Source organism: Rhinoraja longicauda, chromosome 8 (assembly GCF_053455715.1).
Source record: "Rhinoraja longicauda isolate Sanriku21f chromosome 8, sRhiLon1.1, whole genome shotgun sequence".
In the NCBI taxonomy this organism is placed as follows: Eukaryota; Metazoa; Chordata; class Chondrichthyes; order Rajiformes; family Arhynchobatidae; genus Rhinoraja; species Rhinoraja longicauda.
Window position 1 is genome coordinate 11,171,031 of NC_135960.1, and position 18,870 is coordinate 11,189,900.

Consider the following 18,870-nt stretch of genomic DNA (forward strand, 5'->3'; position numbering starts at 1 on the left):
ACCACATGGATGTAATCTGGGTTACCTAAACCAACAGCAGGCATCTCAAGTAATAAAAGTATATCAAAAGGATATCCAGTGCTATCTTTGTAAGATTCTCCATATTTGCTGGAAGGATAAACAAGAATGCCCTCTTCCAGTCTGTCATCCCTGGTATTGAGGTCCAAAGCACACTTGCTATGCTCCTTTGGGCAGGTCATGTTTGCATGGTCAGCAGCAGACTCTGAAAGCAGGATATCTGTTCTCTCCTATAATTCATTTCATAAGATCATAGATTAGTAACAGAAGGAAGTGATCCAGCTTCTCAAGTCTGTTATGCCAATTTATAAGATCGTGATTAATCCAATTGACACCTCAATTCACCTTCCCACTACTGTGGTATTCTTTCACCTTTATCAAGAATCTATCTCGCCCTCAAAGGTGTGCAAAGCTTTCTATTCAACCCTTGGAAGAATTTCAAAGGTGCATAGCCTTCTGGAAAAAAAAGGTTAGCCTCATCTGCTGTAAAGGGGTGACCCTGATTTTTAAAGAGCCTCTCACTTCTCAATTCCCCCACAAGAGAAAACATGCTTTTCTACATTCAGTCTGTTAAGCCACTCTGGATCTGAGATAATTATTTTACCATAATGTATTTTAACGTGGGAATCTAAAGTTGTGCTCTGGCTGTAACTAATTCTACTTAATTTTTGAGCATGGAATCAGTATAAGGTTGGAAGATCAACATTATGCATTTGATTTCTTGCAGTTGTCCTTTTTACAGGTATTTCTACTAATTTTGATGAGAAAGAACCTTGCTCAGAATGAATGGTTTGGAGCATGAGTCATTTAACCTCTCATATTAGATGAGCCACCTTTTATGGCTTTAGAGTGTTTATCTGGGGAAACATACTATTTAGCCTTATGTTCTAAAGAAATACATTTTCAAAGGGTGAAAATTTAAATTGAGAGTATATTGAAGCAGGTGGGTATATTTTTGTTATAACAATGTCCTGTGATTCTGGGGTTGGTGATCATATTGGAAGCTATGAGCAAATTGAGAAAATGACTACAATAGTTGTGTACATCTACTTAACCCCTCAGTTGCTGGAATCTGAAACAAAAAATGTAAATGGTGGAAAACCATTTAACCACAATCTGCGGAAAGAGAAACCGGTTAACGTTTCAACTCTTCCTCGGCACTAGCTGAGTAGTGGACGGTTTATAGTTTAAACGCAGAGTGGGGAGAAGGAATGAGGTGCAAGATAAAAGGCAATATGGAGATAGGTTAATACTGATGAGGAGCCTGTGTACTGATCATTAGCAAGGCACTTAAAAGAACAAAAGGGACATAAATATGATATGGGGAAAAATGAAAGCAGTTTACCTAAAGTTGGTGAATTCAGTATCTATTGCAAAGGATTGCAAAGTGCCTAGACAAAAGATTAAATGTTATTCTGTCGTACGTTGGACCTTTACAATGGCAATGGACAAGGCTGCACAAAGATTGGAAAGGGAGGGGGATTGAGAAATATGGTGGCATGCAACAGGAAAATTAGGATCACCCCTTCTGGAATTAGTGCAAGCGCTCTGCAAAGCAATCAGCCAATCTGTATTTACTTTCTCAAATATAGGGGAGACCATGTTGTAAATGCAGAAAGCCCTAGACTCGATTGGAACAAGTGCAAGTGAACTGTTGGTTCACTTGGAGCAGTTGTTTGAATCCTTGGACAGCAAGAAGGCAAGAGGGGAAAACACCGAGGTTGGACCTCTGGCTGCATGGGAGAGTGTCGTAAGACAAGAGTGATGGGTGTTGAATGACAGAGCAGATCTGAGAGTCTAATAGTGAGCGGTCCTTGAGAAATACAAAAAAGGGAGGAGAGGGGAAGAAGGGACTGGTGGGGTCATGTGGGAGTTGGAAGAAATTGTGAACTAGCGGCTTTGTAGTCGTTATTTGTTTATCACGTTTCCTGCAAAAAGGACAAATGTAGGAAATCAAATGCATAATGGTGACCTTCCAACCTTATACTGATTCCATCCAAAAGATTGACCCACCAGATCTAAGCATGCCCCCAGCAGAGCAATCTCACAGGTTCCTCTCCCTTAATTTCTGTCACCTCATTTCTGTCACACCCATCAGCTCCCCTTTGATTCTTTTGTCACTTAGCTGTGCTGGAGTAATTTGCAGTTAAAAAAAATTAAAAACTGGTCAAGCCAAAATTTTTCACTGGATTCAATTTCTGTACTCTAACACAATCTGAGAATCTAACAGGCTTTCTTTCGGGGCTTGATTAAAGAAAAATAACAGATTGTTAATGTCAAGGCAGATTTACAAAATGTTCTCTGATGAATTGAAGGTTAATTAGCTATCAATTAAATTTCAAATAATTCCTGGTTGTTAAAGTAAATCTGAATTTGGGTGACTAAGACATTTCCCAAGGAAATCTAAAGTGGCAAATTTGTTATAAAAGTGAGAGATTTGTATCTGTTATCTACTAAATAAGCATTTATTATTGTGATGAAAAATAACTAGAAGCTGGAAATCTGAAGTAAAGTTGAAAAATGCTGGAAATGCTGATCAGGTTCAGCAGCATCTTTGGAAAGGTGACATTTCAAGTCAAAGTTTACATTAGAACAGAATTGGTGCCTGGAATAGCCTATCTATAGCAAAATATGATATTTTTATGGCTCGAACTGGCATTTGTTTCTTTCACATTTTATATTTTGGGTAAAATTACTTTTTAAGGTGTTCCTATGATGTGAATATCACTGGCTGCATCTCCATTTGTTATCAATCTTCATTTGATTTTTTGTATTGGGATGTTTAATAGTCAGCAATACCTGCATTGAGCTGGAGATGTTTTATCTAAATATTTCTAATCACAGAATTTGAAATATGCAAATATGTACCTAGAATTTGAAATTGTAATGTTCCAGAAATTGTACAGAAATTGTTCTTGGGGTTTATAATTTGATCTTTTATAGAACAGTATGCTTTTGGCCAAAACAAAAATATGTGCATGCTATGGTTTGTATTGTATTGAGTACACTTAATGCCACGCACAGAGCATTCCAACACTGGAACAAGCCCATTGGGCCACAATGTCTTTGCTGGACATGATGGCAAATTAAACTAATCTTTCCACCTGCACATTATATATATCTCTGCATATTTATGTCTTTCCAAAAGCCTCTTAAATGCACTATCTTCCACCATCTTTGATACCACATGTGTAGGAAAGAACTGCAAATTCTGGTTAAAATTGAAAATTGACACAAAATGCTGAGGTAACTCAGCGGAACAGGCAGCATCTCTGAAGAGAATGAATAGGTGACGTTTCGGGTCAGTCTGAAGAAGGATCTCGACCTGAAACGTCACCCATTCCTTCTCTCCAGACATGCTGCCTATCCCGCTGAGTTACTCCACCACTTTGTGTCTATCTTTGATACCACGTTCCAAACACCTATTACTGTCTTAAGAAAAATTAGCCCCGCGCACTCCTTTAAACCTTCCCCTCTAACCTTAAAGCTATGCCATCTAGTTTCTGACATACCCACCCAGGGGGGAAAACATACTGATTGTCTACCTATCCATGCCCCTCATAATTTTATAAACTTCTAAAGGTTTCTCCTCTGTCTCAATTCCAGAGAAAATAATGCCGGTTTGTCCAACCTCTCCTTATAGCTAATACTATTCCAGGCATTCTGATAAACCTCTTCTTTCCCCTTTCCACATCATTCCTGCAACATTTCAACCAGCATTGCATGCAGTCCTCCAAAAGCAACCTCACTAAAGCTTTTCAAAGCTGCATCTTGATTTCCTGACTCTTGTATTCAATGCCCCGACTAATGAAGGCAAGTATACCATACACCTATCATTCTATCTTCGTGTGTTGCAGGGAGCTGCGGAGTTTGACGCAAAGATCCCTCTGAGCATTAATGCTGTTAATAGTTCTGCCATTAACTGCATACATTCCCCCTGCATTTGACCTTCTAAGGTGCACCACTTCATGCTTGTCTGTATTAAACTCCACCTGTCTTTTCACTCTCCATTTCTGTCACTGATCTTTGTCATGCCGTATCATTTGAAAGCCTACTTCATTGTCTGCAACTCCAAGTTTGGTGTGGTCTGTAAAGAGGCTAACTAACCCATCTAAGTTTTTGTCCAAGTCATGTAAGTATATCAAACAATAAAAGTACTAGCACTGATCCATGCGGAATGCCACTGTTCATAGGCCACCAGGCATAATAATACCCTTCCACCACTACCCCCTCTGTCTTCTATAGGCAAGCCAATTCTGAATTCAAGCTACTGAATCACTATGGATCCCATGCATCTTAATCTTCTGAACCAGCATATTATGAGGGACCTTGGTCAAATGCCTTACTAAACATCTACTGCCTGATTTACATTCATCACCTCAAAAGACCCAATCATGTTTGTAAGATATGGCCTGCCCCACGCAAAACCATAGTTCATTCTTTTCCAAATTAAGTCACTCTCCTGGGACAACAGGAACACATGTTAGGCTGTTGTACAACTACAGCTTGGCGTGTAACACTACCATCCCATCCAAACTCATCGTTAATCTTAGGAAATTGGGACTCTGTTATTTCCTATGCCACAGGACCACAATATGAATGGCAGCAACCCCTCTTCCTTGCTGACCCGAGGCACGGAGTACAGGAGGGAGATCGACAATTGGGTTCAGGTGTGCCATAAAAATCTTATTGTCAGCAATAGTAGGACTAATGAGCTGATTGACTTCGGAAGCGGAAATCCAAGGGACCATGCACCTGTAGCCTTTAGCAGGACAGCTGTGGAGAGAGTCATAACTCGAGTTCTTTCAGGTACACATTTCTGATGTCCTAAGTCTGGATTTTGAGGCAATTAGAAAGCTCACCAATGCCTCCACTTTCCCAAGTTTGAGGAGAATTGGCATGTCATGGAATATTCTAAACATCTCCAAGTGTATGGTGGAGAGCAGACTGACTGGTATCATCATGGCCATGATTTAAAAAATTGAATGCTCAAGAACAAAGGAGACTATAAAACGTGTTTGGCATTGACCCCTCTAATCTCTAAAGTCTAAAGCCTTGCCAGGCTCCATAATGAATACTGACCTCCCCACCATTGAAAGGATCTACAGGAAGTACCGCCTCAATAAAGCAGCTGATATCACACTCTCAACACCCGAGCCACACACTCTTCGCTGCTTCCATTGGGAAGAAGGAGCCTGAGAACCATCATCTCCAGGTTCAAGAACAGCTTTCCCCTTCAATCACCAGGTTCTTAAACCACCCTGATTAACTCAAATCACAATCCTGCCTCAAGCCTGCCGAATCACTGGACAAATCTACTGTGTTTACTCAATGTGCGAGTTTGCGCCATAGTTTAGTTTACTTAGAATAATCGAATTTAGATGCAGCAACAATAAATATACAATGTGCCTGTAAAGCTGCAGCAAATAAATGTTATTGTTCTGTTTCATATCTGGTGTGTATGACACAATCCCAACAAATGCGAGTAAATCATTTCTCTAAGAGTGCGATTCCCTGCCACTGTGACTCGCCAGCCTTTAATTTTCTGGATTATCCCTATTTCCCTAAAACAAAGGATCAAAGTTGACTACTACCCAATCTTGCACTCTCCCAACAATCCCCCTTATTTTTTGATGAATGTATAAAATGCTTTTTCATCCTACGTGCCAAGAATATTTCATAACTCCCCTGTCACTCTAGTTGAAACCATCCCAAGTAACACTAGTGGATCTCCCTGTCTGTTTATTGGTTCCCTTCCAGTTCAGGTACAACCCAAGCCTCATGTACAGGTCCTACCTGTTCTGGAAGGGAACACGATGACAGATGTATCTGATGTCCCCCCCTCCAGCACTATCTCCTTGGCCATGTATTGGACAGCACTATCTTTCTATTTCTTGCTTCACGAGCTTGCGGCATGGGTAATAATCCTGAGATTATAACCTTGAAGGTCCTGTTTTGTTTTAACTGCCATCTAACTTCCTAAATTCTCATTGGAGGACTTCACTACCATTCCTGCCAATGTCTTTGATACTAACATGGATCATGACCTCTGGCTGCACAGTTCTCCCCCATTCCCCCCCGACACAATGTCTTGTGCCCACTTGACATCCATGACCCTGGCACTAGGGAGGCAACACAGGATCCTGGAGCTGCACTTGTAGCCTCTGGTTGTGCCCATGACTATGGAGTTTCCTATAATTTTGGAGAGGCCATCACCCTCAACCATATCCAACATGGTGTCCTTGTTTGAGCGAGAAATAGCTATAGGAGACTCCTGCACTAGCTGCCTGCCTCTCCTTGTCACTTATCTATCAGGTTAAAACTTTGGTGTAGCTACTCACTAAAATTGCTGTCCATAACCCTCTCTACTTCCTGTATGCTCCAACCAACTCATGCGGACTGAGAGGATCTGCAGCTGGGCACACTTCCTGCAGACGCAGTTGTCAGAGACACTTGACTGCTCCCTGATATTTCCACATCTGACAGGAGAAGCATGTCCCTCCACCTACACCCATAAATGGCCACATAAAACAAAAGTAAATCTAGCAGACTTGAGAAATAAACCTTAAACACCGTGCCATGTTTTTACTTTGTTTGTGCCTTCTTCACTAAAGCTCAGTATTCACCTAAAGCCTGCCTTTTGATCTACCAGCTACACTTAGAGTCATAGAGTGATACAGTGTGGAAACAGGTCCTTCCGCCCAACTGGCCCACACCAGCCAACAATGTCCCAGCTACACCAGTCCCACTTGCCTGCGCTTGGTCCATATCCCTCCAAACCTGTCCTATCCATGTACCAGTCTAACTGTTTCTTAAATGATGGAATAGTCCCAGCCTCAACAACCTCCTCTGGCAGCTTGTTCCACACACCCACCACCCTTTGTGAAAAAGTTACCCCTCGGATTCCTATTAAATCTTTTCTTCACCTTGAACCTATGTCCTCTGGTCCTCGATTCCCTTACTCTGGGCAAAAGACTGCATCTACCTGATCTATTCGTCTCATAATTTTGTATACCTTCATAAGATCTTCCCTCATCCTCCTGTGCTCCATGGAATAGAGACCCAGCCTACTCAACCTCTCCCTGTAGGTCACACCCTCAAGTCCTGACAACATCCTCTTAAATCTTTTCTGAACCCTTTCAAGCTTGACAATATCTTTTCTATAACATGGTGTCCAGAACTGAACATAATATTTAGATTTAGAGATACAGCGCGGAAACAGGCCCTTCGGCCCACCGAGTCTGCGCCGCCCAGCGATCCCCGCACATTAACACTATCCTACACACACTAGGGACAATTAAAAAAAAACAACATTTACCCAGTCAATTAACCTACAAACCTGTACGTCTTTGGAGTGTGGGAGGAAACCGAAGATCTCAGAGAAAACCCACGCAGGTCACGGGGAGAACGTACAAACTCCGTACAGACGGCGCCCTTAGTCAGGATCGAACACGGGTCTCCGGTGCTGCATTCGCTGTAAGGCAGCAACTCTACCGCTGCGCCACCGTGCCGACCCCTGAACACAGCTGTGACATCCTCCTTAACCAACAATGCAACCCCCCCTCCTCTTTCCCTCGCCCATGTCTCTCCTGAAGCTCCTGTAACTCGGAACATTGAGCCGCCAGTCCTGCCCCTCCCTTAACCAGGTTTCAGTCATGGCTACAATGTCCCAGTCGCTCATACCTATCCATGCCCCAAGCTACTCTGCCTTACCCATCAGGCCCCTTGCATTAAAATACGTGCAGTTTAAACCAACCCAACTTCCTCGCTCTCCACCTTTCACCTGCTTATTCTGTCCACTAACCTTTCCAACACCACCCTCCATACCAACTTCTAGCCTCTCATGTGCCTCTGTTCTGCACGAGATCCCACCCCCTGTTAATCTATGTATTACTAAAACTCTCACCTTGTATATTCGTATATCAGTTTGTTCCCGAAATACAGCCAAAATGGTACACGATACCGCAGCAATTTTAGGCCCACCCTACTCACCATTCCCTTGCGGTCTCAATTGATCAAGTTTTGTTACATTTTAAAAACAATTAAGGTAATAAACTTTAATAAATGCACTCCCCCTCCCCCCCCCCCCCCCCCCCGCGCCTGACCTTCCTCCCATTGTGCAGCGCAGCGGCAGAGTGTCAAAGAAGATGGCCGTCGAGCTGCCGTTGCAGGAGAGGTTTCCACCCAAAGGGTCCATGGCTCGCTCTGGCCGCCCGGGGCCAGGGTGAGTGGCTCCCTCTTCCCCCCTCGCCCGTCCATGGCCCTGGGGGAGACTCCCCGCCTGGCAACGGGTCCACGAGTCGTCAGTTGGGGAGGGTTGCCCGGCCCGCAGGAGAGGTTTGTACCCAACGGGGGTTGCGGATCCGCAGGAGAGATTTGGACCCAACGGGTCCATGCCCGTCTAGTCTAGTTTAAACCCTCCCATGTAGCATTAGCAAACCTTGCTCCTCTCACAGCGACCACTGGTATGAACGTCGACTTCTCCAACTTCAGATAGCTCCTCTGTCCCTCCCTTCCCCTCCTCCTTCCCAGATCTCCCTCTATCTTCCTGTCTCCACCTATATCCTTCCTTTGTCCCACCCCCGACATCAGTCTGAAGAAGGGTCTCGACCCGAAACGTCACCCATTCCTTCTCTCCCGAGATGCTGCCTGATCTGCTGAGTTACTCCAGCATTTTGTGAATAAATCGATTTGTACCAGCATCTGCAGTTATTTTCTTAGACCACTCTTCTAGAGTCTGACTCCCTTTCTGCTGAGATTGTCAGGCTTAAAAATGGGCTTAAAGTCCTTCTAGGCACACAATATTTTAAACGGCTCTGGGCTCTCCTTTCAGGTGATACGGCTGTCATGTCTGAAACAACTTACACTCTCTCTGTAATATTGCTAAATATAATTGGTCTGCCCTCAGAGAATTGGTAGCCTTAGTTCTGGGGCAAAAATTGTAAGCGGCTTGCGTGCCAAAATAGTCTGATACTTGTACAAGTACCAAACTCGGTTGTGTCATGTGATAGGAGCAGAATTAGGACATTCGGCCCATCAAGTCTACTCCGCCATTGAATCATGGCTGATCTATGTCCCCCTTCTAACCCTGTTCTCCTGCCTTCTCCCCAAAACCCCTGACATTCGTCAGCCGGAATGATTGCTATCCATCGAGAGAAAACCCAGCCACACAATTTAATGTCTATTGAAGACATCACCATTTTGATCATCAGTTTGTTATAAAACTCGGTACTCCAGCGTTGGAAAGAACTTTGTAAATTGAAATAGGATGCAGAGGCAGATGAAGAATGTAATTTTGCTTTCCTTTTCATCCTAATTAGCCCTTTAACTTCTAGCATCTGCTTTGCAGAATCAAGATGATTTACACCTAACGTCATTTGTGTTGAAATAAATGTCTCATTTAGAAACCGTTGTCAAATCTGTGACAGCTTTTTTGTACTCTTGATGCCAATTGATGGAGACAACAATCTGAATCATTGTTATGTCAGTCTTCCAAGGAGTAGAGCAAAACATACTATTTGGAAATCCTAATGGTCAGCATCTGGCTCAGGGGTGAAGTTCCCATACTCCCCTGAATTCCGCTGGGATTTTGGTTCCTGTGCACTCTTTAAATTTTGGAAATTGTGTTTATATTGCTGTGGAACATGTTTTTTTGTTTAAAAAAAAAAAGTGAATTTAAAGCATTGGAGTATTAACAGAAATAACATCCTTTCCATGGATCCTGTCTAATTGTTTAGTTTAGTTTAGAGATACAGCGCGGAAACAGGCCCTTCAGCCCACCATCTACACAGATCAGCAATCCCCGCACTTAACACCACGAGGGAGAATTTTACACTTGTGCCAAACCAGTTAACCTACAAAACCTGTATGTCTTTGGAGTGTGGGAGGAAGAAGCTCCACGCGGTCACAGGATGAACGTACTAACTCCATACAGACAGTGCCCCCTAGTCAGGATTAACCTGGGTTTCTGGCGCTGCAATTGCTATAAGGCAGCAACTCTACCGCTGTGCCACCGTTCTGCCCTTTTGCAACATTTCTTAAATGTTGCGATTCATGTATTCACAACTCTCCCATGGGTTATGAGAGGGGATCTTATCGAAACGTATAAGATTATTAAGGGGTTGGACATGTTAGAGGCAGGAAACATGTTCCCAATGTTGGGGGAGTCCAGAACCAGGGGCCACAGTTTAAGAATAAGGGGTAGGCCATTTAGAACAGAGATGAGGAAAAACTTTTTTAGTCAGAGAGTTGTGAATCTGTGGAATTCTTTGCCTCAGAGGGCAGTGGAGGCCAATTCTCTGAATACATTCAAGAGAGAGCTAGATAGAGCTCTTAAGGATAGCGGAGTCAGGGGGTATGGGGAGAAAGCAGGAACGGGGTACTGATTGAGAATGATCATTGAATGGCGGTGCTGGCTCGAAGGGCCGAATGGCCTACTCCTGCACCTATTGTCTATTGTTATCGTCAATGATTCGGATCAAAACCCGGCATTAAGACCGAGAGTGGTAAGAGTCCTGATGCAGGATTTTGATCCAAAACATTGACCATTTCTTTCTAGGAGCTGCTGGATTTGCCACGTTCCTCCAGAAAATTGTCTGCAGTTTATTTGCTCCATTTAAAATTTCAATTATTAACTGATTTCAAATTTCACAGATGGAATTTGAATTTGAATCTCTGGATCACAGGATAACCACTGTGCCCACCTGACGCTCTAGACATTGGACTAGAAATTTGTGTTAATTGGATGGGAAACATAGAATTTAGGTGCAGGAGGAGGCCATTTAGCCCGTCGAGCCAGCAACGCCATTCATTGTGATCATGGCTGATCATCTACAATCCATCACCTGTGCCTGCCTTCTCCCCATATCTCTTGATTCCACTAGCCCCTAGATTCCACTAGCCCCCATATCCCTTGATTCCACTAGCCCCTTTATTCTGAGACTGTGTCCCCTGGTTCTGGACTCCCCCAACACTGGGAACATTTTTCAGCTCTTTTATAATTTATATGTCTCTATAAGATCCCCTCTCATCCTTCTAAACTCCAGTGAAGACTGGTCGTAGAAGTAAAAGGCTAAAAAAAATTTGCAAAGACCATCAAAAATTAGCTCAGTAGCAAGAGGAGGTAGTTGAGGTAGGGACTATGGGTACATGGGTAGGACAGGTTTGGAGGGATATGGACCAAGCCCAGGCAAGTGTAGCTGCGACATTGTTGGCCGATGTGGGCGAGTTGGGCCGAAGGGCCTGGTTGATATCATCCCAGAAAGTATATTTGCAAATACTTTCACTCAAAGGTTTGACTTTTGCTATCTGAGCAAAGGTTAATAAAACATCAAGACCATCCATTGCCCAGATTTTATCATGACCAATTGGCACAATACAGGGATTAAATAGCTAATGTGAAAATGTTTAATAATAGGGCATTTTAAATTGGAATGGTCTTGAAAGTATATCTTAATCAATAAATACAGTAAAAACTTATGGGGAAGTTATAGGGATGGTGAATTTAAAGGGGAGATTGGATGTTAATTGGTGAAAATTGCATTTTGTTGCTTTTATGTCTGACAGCTTTAAACATGAAGAAACATGACTCCACATCTGACAGTTTTCAGTGGCATTGTGATTGGTAGTAATAGTATAATGCTAATTAACTTGTCCCTGAAATGGTTCACTTTGAGTTTAGTTCCTGTCTTCCATGCACTGAATCAGCTTAATTCCATGCCATATCTTTTGAATGGTGAGTATGTTATTGATCCCATTTTCACAAAGTTTGTGGTGGAGAAAAATCTAAGACAAGTTTTCAATTTCAGAAATTGCACTGGACTTGCGGTGTCTTTGTTTTGAGGTTAGGTAGCAATGAGTAACGTTTATCAATTTATTTTGATAGCAGATACTGGGCCATAAATTTGTTTAGATTACGATTATATAAAAATGCAAACATTTGTCTTTGTTCGTGATAGTATTAAACTTTGAAATTGTTTGCTTTAGCATGTGTAGTATTTTGAATAATATAAATGTTTCAATTATCTGAAAAGTAACCATTGCAACATTGAATGTTTAAGATCAGTTTCAAATACCTGTAAATGTGAAATAAAACATTCCAGAAGGTAGTGGTACACAGATCAGGTAATTCTGATGACTGTCATTGATCTGAAATGTCAACTTCGTGTCTCTCCACAGATGCTGCCTGACTAAGCTTTGAATCTCATATTTCCAGCATCTTTTGTTTTATTTTCAAGTATACAATTACTGTAGCGAAAAAAACCCCGATGGAGATTGTCTCCAGATTTAATTTGTAGTTCCTAAAATAACCATCTTGTAGGAAAATGTGTCAAAGCCATTACAATTAGAAGGTATTATGAAAACAATGGTTCACGAGATTGGTGAGTTTATGCTAAAATTTGTAGGTTTTTTTTCAAACGGAATGCACAAGGCACATATTTCTAATAGTTGAATGCTAAAGTAACAATTTAATTCGAAGACACCATTTTATTTATTTTTTCACCATTTAAGACACCATCAGTCTGATTGACCCGCTGAGTTACTTCAGCACTTTGACCATTTTAGTTTGTTTGGTGCTACTAAGTTTTACTCAACTGCAAAAATAATTTGGAATATTATGGTTTTTTTTAAATGCAATAGTTTAGTGTTCCATTCAAGCTGTGAGATCGTTTTACTTATATTTGTATCTAAAGGTAGTAATACAATCTTACCAATACATTTCAACATATCTACAGCTTGGATGTTTTTTTCTTGGGTCATGTCTTTGATTCCAATGAAGACATTTGTGTTGAGTTTGCCATAAATAAGGTTCAGACGTTGTAGCCCACTTCCATTTCTGGCACTGGAGTGAATGCAGAGATAATGTGAAAGGATGATACCAAAAATGTAAAGATAAGCATGATAAAACAGGCTAGGTTATCTTGTTCTTGAAAGAAAAGGGGTGTAAATTTTAAAAAAAGGCTTGTTTCTGAGGAAGAGCATAATTCGAGGTCAACGCTATCCAATAGGAACTCATAGAAAATATCTGATCAGAATGTGAACTCAATACCACTGAAGAAGGGTCTCGACCCGAAACGTCACCCATTCCTTCTCTCCCGAGATGCTGCCTGACCTGCTGAGTTACTCCAGCATTTTGTGAATAAATCGATTTGTACCAGCATCTGCAGTTATTTTCTTATACCACTGGGAGTAGTTGAGGCAGATAGTATTGATGCATTTAAAACAAACTAGACCAAGTGGACCCGTTGGGCCCAAACCTCTCCTGCATTGGTGCAGCACCCTCTCCTCCCCCCCCCCCACTCCCCCCCACTTCCCCACTCCCCCCCACTTCCCCTCTCCCCCCCACTTCCCCTCTCCCCCCCACTTCCCCTCTCCCCCCCACTTCCCCTCTCCCCCCCACTTCCCCTCTCCCCCCCACTTCCCCTCTCCCCCCCACTTCCCCTCTCCCCCCCACTTCCCCTCTCCCCCCCACTTCCCCTCTCCCCCCCACTTCCCCTCTCCCCCCACTTCCCCTCTCCCCCCCACTTCCCCTCTCCCCCCCACTTCCCCTCTCCCCCCCACTTCCCCTCTCCCCCCCACTTCCCCTCTCCCCCCCACTTCCCCTCTCCCCCCACTTCCCCTCTCCCCCCACTTCCCCTCTCCCCCCACTTCCCCTCTCCCCCCCACTTCCCCATCTCCCCCCCACTTCCCCATCTCCCCCCCACTTCCCCATCTCCCCCCCACTTCCCCATCTCCCCCCACTTCCCCATCTCCCCCCCACTTCCCCATCTCCCCCCCACTTCCCCATCTCCCCCCCACTTCCCCATCTCCCCCCCACTTCCCCATCTCCCCCCCCACTTCCCCATCTCCCCCCCACTTCCCCATCTCCCCCCCACTTCCCCATCTCCCCCCCACTTCCCCATCTCCCCCCCACTTCCCCATCTCCCCCCCACTTCCCCATCTCCCCCCCACTTCCCCATCTCCCCCCACTTCCCCATCTCCCCCCACTTCCCCATCTCCCCCCCACTTCCCCATCTCCCCCCCACTTCCCCATCTCCCCCCCACTTCCCCATCTCCCCCACACTTCCCCATCTCCCCCCCACTTCCCCATCTCCCCCCCACTTCCCCATCTCCCCCCCCACTTCCCCATCTCCCCCCCACTTCCCCATCTCCCCCCCACTTCCCCATCTCCCCCCCACTTCCCCATCTCCCCCCCACTTCCCCATCTCCCCCCCACTTCCCCATCTCCCCCCCACTTCCCCATCTCCCCCCCACTTCCCCATCTCCCCCCCACACACTTCCCCTCCCCTACTTATTATGTGATAATACTGTATTCTCTTGGTTATTTGCCAAAACAATGATAAACTGTTAAGATCAGTATTTACGTGCAGTGCAGCATTAGTGTTATAAACTTAGGTATGGCTACTTTGCAGCCTAAACACAATTGATAATTTTCTTTGTACTTGTAGGTTCAATATTTTTAAATGTAGTTTATCACCTCTTATGAAAAATACTATATTAATTTATAAAGTTTTGCTGACTTCTGATCGATGTTAAAATAAAAGTGACATTCTCCTAAGATCAAGCCAGACTGTGGAAATGACATGGCATGTCAACTGAGTGTTGGTGTGGTTTGAGTTAAGAAATAATATATGTAATCTAGGGATGACCCCTCTGGCATGTTTATTCCAATTATGGTTTTGTTCTACCCTGAAAGGTTTCTGCACTCATTCCAGTACGATTCTTTAACCATGGGACAGAAAAATGAGAGGTGCTCTCCTACACTAGGTATGTGCCTTTTGATGCCCGCTTGCATAAGGGGCTCTAAGAGGGTGGCTACCATTCAGAATGTGCAGATATTTTGAGCAGTTAAACTGTAACATTTCCTGCTTTTCCATTGGGCTTCATTCAAAGGCTGTATTGCAAGCACAATAAAGTGATCCTTTCCTTTCTGGAAAGGAACAAATGTTCTGATGTATCTCAGTTGGATTGTATGCATTTATTTTCAGTGTTCTCCACAAATACTTTAATCTTATTTTTAAGCGGAAAACCCAAATTTAATGATATTAAGAATTTACCATGAAATAGAAATTCATGGTTTTAACATAACTGCATTGAAAATCAATTGACTTTATCAATGTGAAGATTTAACATTTTGTGCAATGGAGAATCTGAGAATACAATGCGTTCATTATATTTGGGGTGGAATGAAATGCAACCGATGTTACTTGAATTTGAGATGATGGGTGTGCATGAGTGCTTAATTGGCTTGAAATGAAGTGTGTGCTGTGCCAGTTCAGCGACAATTGCATGTTTTGTTGCAACTCAGGAATGTATACAAAGTTATTTTTCTGCACCTTTCTGCATATAACCTGGTCCTCTTATCACCCTTCAAATAGTCATTGATTTTCTAGAAGCTGAAAGGTTCTCTGTTGAGAGTACTGTCTATTTCATTTCATGGAAACTGTAACTGAGAGCCAAGACCAAAACTGATACAATAGTTAAAACGGTGAACTACAAGATAAATTGGGAAGCAGTAATTAACAGATTTACATTAATAAACATTGTAAAAGAGCGACGGGGTAGGGGAGCGATAATAGTTTCTATGACGGTCTTAATTAGGATGCACAGATTTACGATTAGAAGGGCCAAAAGGGGACAAAAAGGCTGAGTCAGATTAAAGATAACCCTTCAACTTTTTATACATAGTCATATATTTTCCAAACAAGAGAGTAACCAGCGAGAAGGTGGGACTACTCAAGGATCAAGGGAAGTTGTGCCTGGAGTCTGGGGATATAGGCGGGGTACTAAACAAATATTTTTGCATCTTTTTTCACCAAGGAGAAGCACATGGAGCACAATGAGATCTGTGGAGAATACTAATATGCAAGGGCAGCTTGAGATTACGGAAGAAGCGTTGAGGCTCTTGGAGAGCATTGGGGTAGATAAATCCCCAGGACCTGATGGGATATATCCCAGGTTATTGAGAGAGGGAAGAGAGGAGATTATGGGGGCCTTAACAAATATATTTGTGCCTTTTCTAACCAGAGGCAAAGTTCCAAAGGACAAGAGAGTAGCTATTTTTTAATTTAAGAAAAAGTAGAGCAAATCCAGGGAATTATAAGCCAGTGAGTCTCACATCAGAGGTTGGGGTACTATTGAAGAGGATTCTTCCGGATAGGATTTGCTGCCATTTGGAAACGAATAGGTTAGTTAGAGACTGTCAGCATGGCTTTGTGCATGTCAGGTTATGTCTTACTAACTTGATAGTTTTTTTAGGAGGTGTCAAAGATGATCGATAAGGGTGGGGCATGTTGTCTACATGGAATTTAGTAAGGCATTTAATAAAATCCCCAATGATAGGCTGATCCAGCAAATTAAGATGCATGGTGTTAAAAATGACTTGGACTTGGATATTATTCAGGCTGGAGGTCTGTGACCTGTGGGGTTCCGTGGGGATCTGTGCTGGGACCTTTGATATACATAAATGACTTGAATGTAAATGTGGGCAGACACATAAACTGGAGTAACTCAGGCAGCATCTCGGAAGAGAAGGAATGGGTGAAGTTACGGGTCGAGACCCTTCTTCAGATCAGTCTGAAGAAAGGTCTTGACCAGAAACGCCACCCATTCCTTCTCCAGAGATGCTGCCTGTCCCGCTGAGTTACTCCAGCATTTTGTATCTATCTTCGATTTAAACCAGCACCTGTAGTTCTTTCCTACACACATAAATGTGGTTAGGTTGGTTAATAAGTTTGCAGATGACACCAAGATTGCCAGGGTCGTAGACTGAGGAAGGCTGTCAAGGTATACAGCAGGATATAGATCAGCTACAGAAAATGGTTGAGAATTGGCAGATGGCATTTAATGCGAACAAGTGTGTCATGTTGTGTTTTGGAAAGTCAAATGTGAGGGGAAATATACAATTCAAGGCAAGTATACAGCATTGATGTACAGAGGGATCTTGGGGTCCAAGTCTATAACTCCCAGAAAATGGCAACACAAGTAGCTAGAGTGGTAAAGAAGGTTTATGGTAAACTTGTTTTTATAGGTTGGGGTATTAAGTATGAGTCAGGAAGTCATGATCGGTCTTTGGCTAGGCCGCATTGGAGTGTTGTGTGCAGTCCTGGTCGCACCATTACAGAAAGGATGTGGAGGCTTTGGAAATGGTGTGGAGGAGGTTTACCACAATAATTCATGACTCAGGGGGGTTTGGCTGCAGGGAGGGGTTGGACAGACTTTGATTGTTTTCTCTGCAATGCTAGAGGTTGTGTCTGATAGAAGTATATAAAATTGAGGCTTGGATGGGGTAGACAGTCAGAACCTTTTTCCCAGAATAGAAAAATCAAACACTAGAGGACATTGCTTTAAGGTGAGAGGAACAAAGCTTAAAGGAAATGTACAGGGAACATTTTTTTAATACAGAGGGTGGTGAGTGCCTGGAACGCACTGCCAGGATTGGTGGTTGAGGCAGATCCGATAGTTGTATTTGAGTCTTTTGAATGTGCATATGGATGTGCAGTGAATTGAGGGATATAGATTATGTGCAGATGGATAAGAGATGGTCTAGTCATCTTGATCGGCACAGACATTGTGGGCTGAAGGACCTGTTGTGCTGTACTGTATATTCTATGATGTATACGAATCAATTGCTGCGTGCAAAGAAATCCAAGGTCTGATGTGAAATGTTTAACTCACTTCAAAAAAAGTAATTAAAGCAGTAGAACTAAAATAATTGTGAGATTTACACTGTTTTTACTCTAAAATGGATTGTAATTGCAGGAGGATTAGCCTTGAAAAACTTTAATGGGTTATTTCAGGACAGCTACAGAACAGCCTATTTAACATCAGTTAAGAATTTAATTTACATTCAACTGCATTGAGGGCCAATACAAGACACTGCTCGTTTTATGTGTTTGATTTATGCGTTTTTGTAATAAATACAAAAGTAATTAATACCAACCTGAATTTACGAGCTGTGTTTTTGTAATAGTGTGCCCAGATTTACGCCTGTTTAAATGTTCAATTTACATTACGTGCTGCTTTTCGGAACGTTGTCCCCACGTGAAACTCAAGTTGCCTGTACCTGAGTAATTTGACAGATACAAATAGCCACATCACTGTAGATCTCTTGGTTATTTTAGTGTAATCTTTTAAATGTTAAAAAAACTGACTTGGCAGAAGGCAAAAAGTAGGCCTTGGAATTTGAAGCAATTTTTATTAGTTAATTAAGAGTTGTGTCACAGGGAACTTTGGAATAGACTGAACAATGAAATGAGCTGTAATCCCAATATTTCCCTTTTTGTTTGTACTGGCTTGCAGAATAACGAATTCTACATGCAGGTTGCAGATCTCTGCTCGGTGGAAATGAAGCGAGAATTTGCCTAGTGGCAAGTTAAATGAATAGAAAAACTGACAGATGGTGTTCAGTGTGGGAAGATGAGGTCATCCACTTGATAAATCAGTCTTCTAAATGGTAAAATACTCCCAAATGTGAAAGAGTAAATTATGTCCCTATACATAAGCCACTTAAACTAATTTTCATTCATTAAAAGCAAACAACTGCAAATGCTGAAAATGTGAAAGGAAAAAAAACAATCCTGCAGATACTCAGCTGATAAAGCGAAATGTGTGGAGAGCAGAACCAGTCAACAATCTGCAATTGAAAATCAAAAGAAACTGCAGACGTTGGAAAAATAAAGCAAAAACAAAATGCTCGGCAGGTTAGTCTGCAACTATGGTAAGCGAACCAGAGTAAATATCTGGATCAGGGCTACTCATGGGTGCATCCACTTTTATGCAGGAGTGGGCTCTCTAAAAACACTGGGTAAGTGGTTGTGACTTGAGAGAAAACTGTTGGAGAGGCATGGTGGC

At 42.8% G+C, this 18,870-nt stretch overlaps 1 protein-coding gene across 4 annotated transcripts in view; it reads left to right on the forward strand.

Moving 5' to 3' along the window:
- The window catches only part of ptpn4a (protein tyrosine phosphatase non-receptor type 4a), a 150,661-nt gene that overhangs the window by 11,646 nt on the left and 120,145 nt on the right, over positions 1 to 18,870 (forward strand). For 3 of the 4 annotated variants that reach the window (XM_078403321.1, XM_078403325.1, XM_078403322.1), the window contains exon 2: positions 14,714 to 14,784. The exons of the other annotated variant lie outside the window; for it this stretch is intronic. In XM_078403321.1, the coding sequence (XP_078259447.1) occupies positions 14,748 to 14,784 (37 nt within the window). In that variant the 5' untranslated portion in view covers positions 14,714 to 14,747. The remainder of the gene's footprint in view (positions 1 to 14,713; positions 14,785 to 18,870) is intronic. 4 annotated transcript variants of the gene reach the window in all.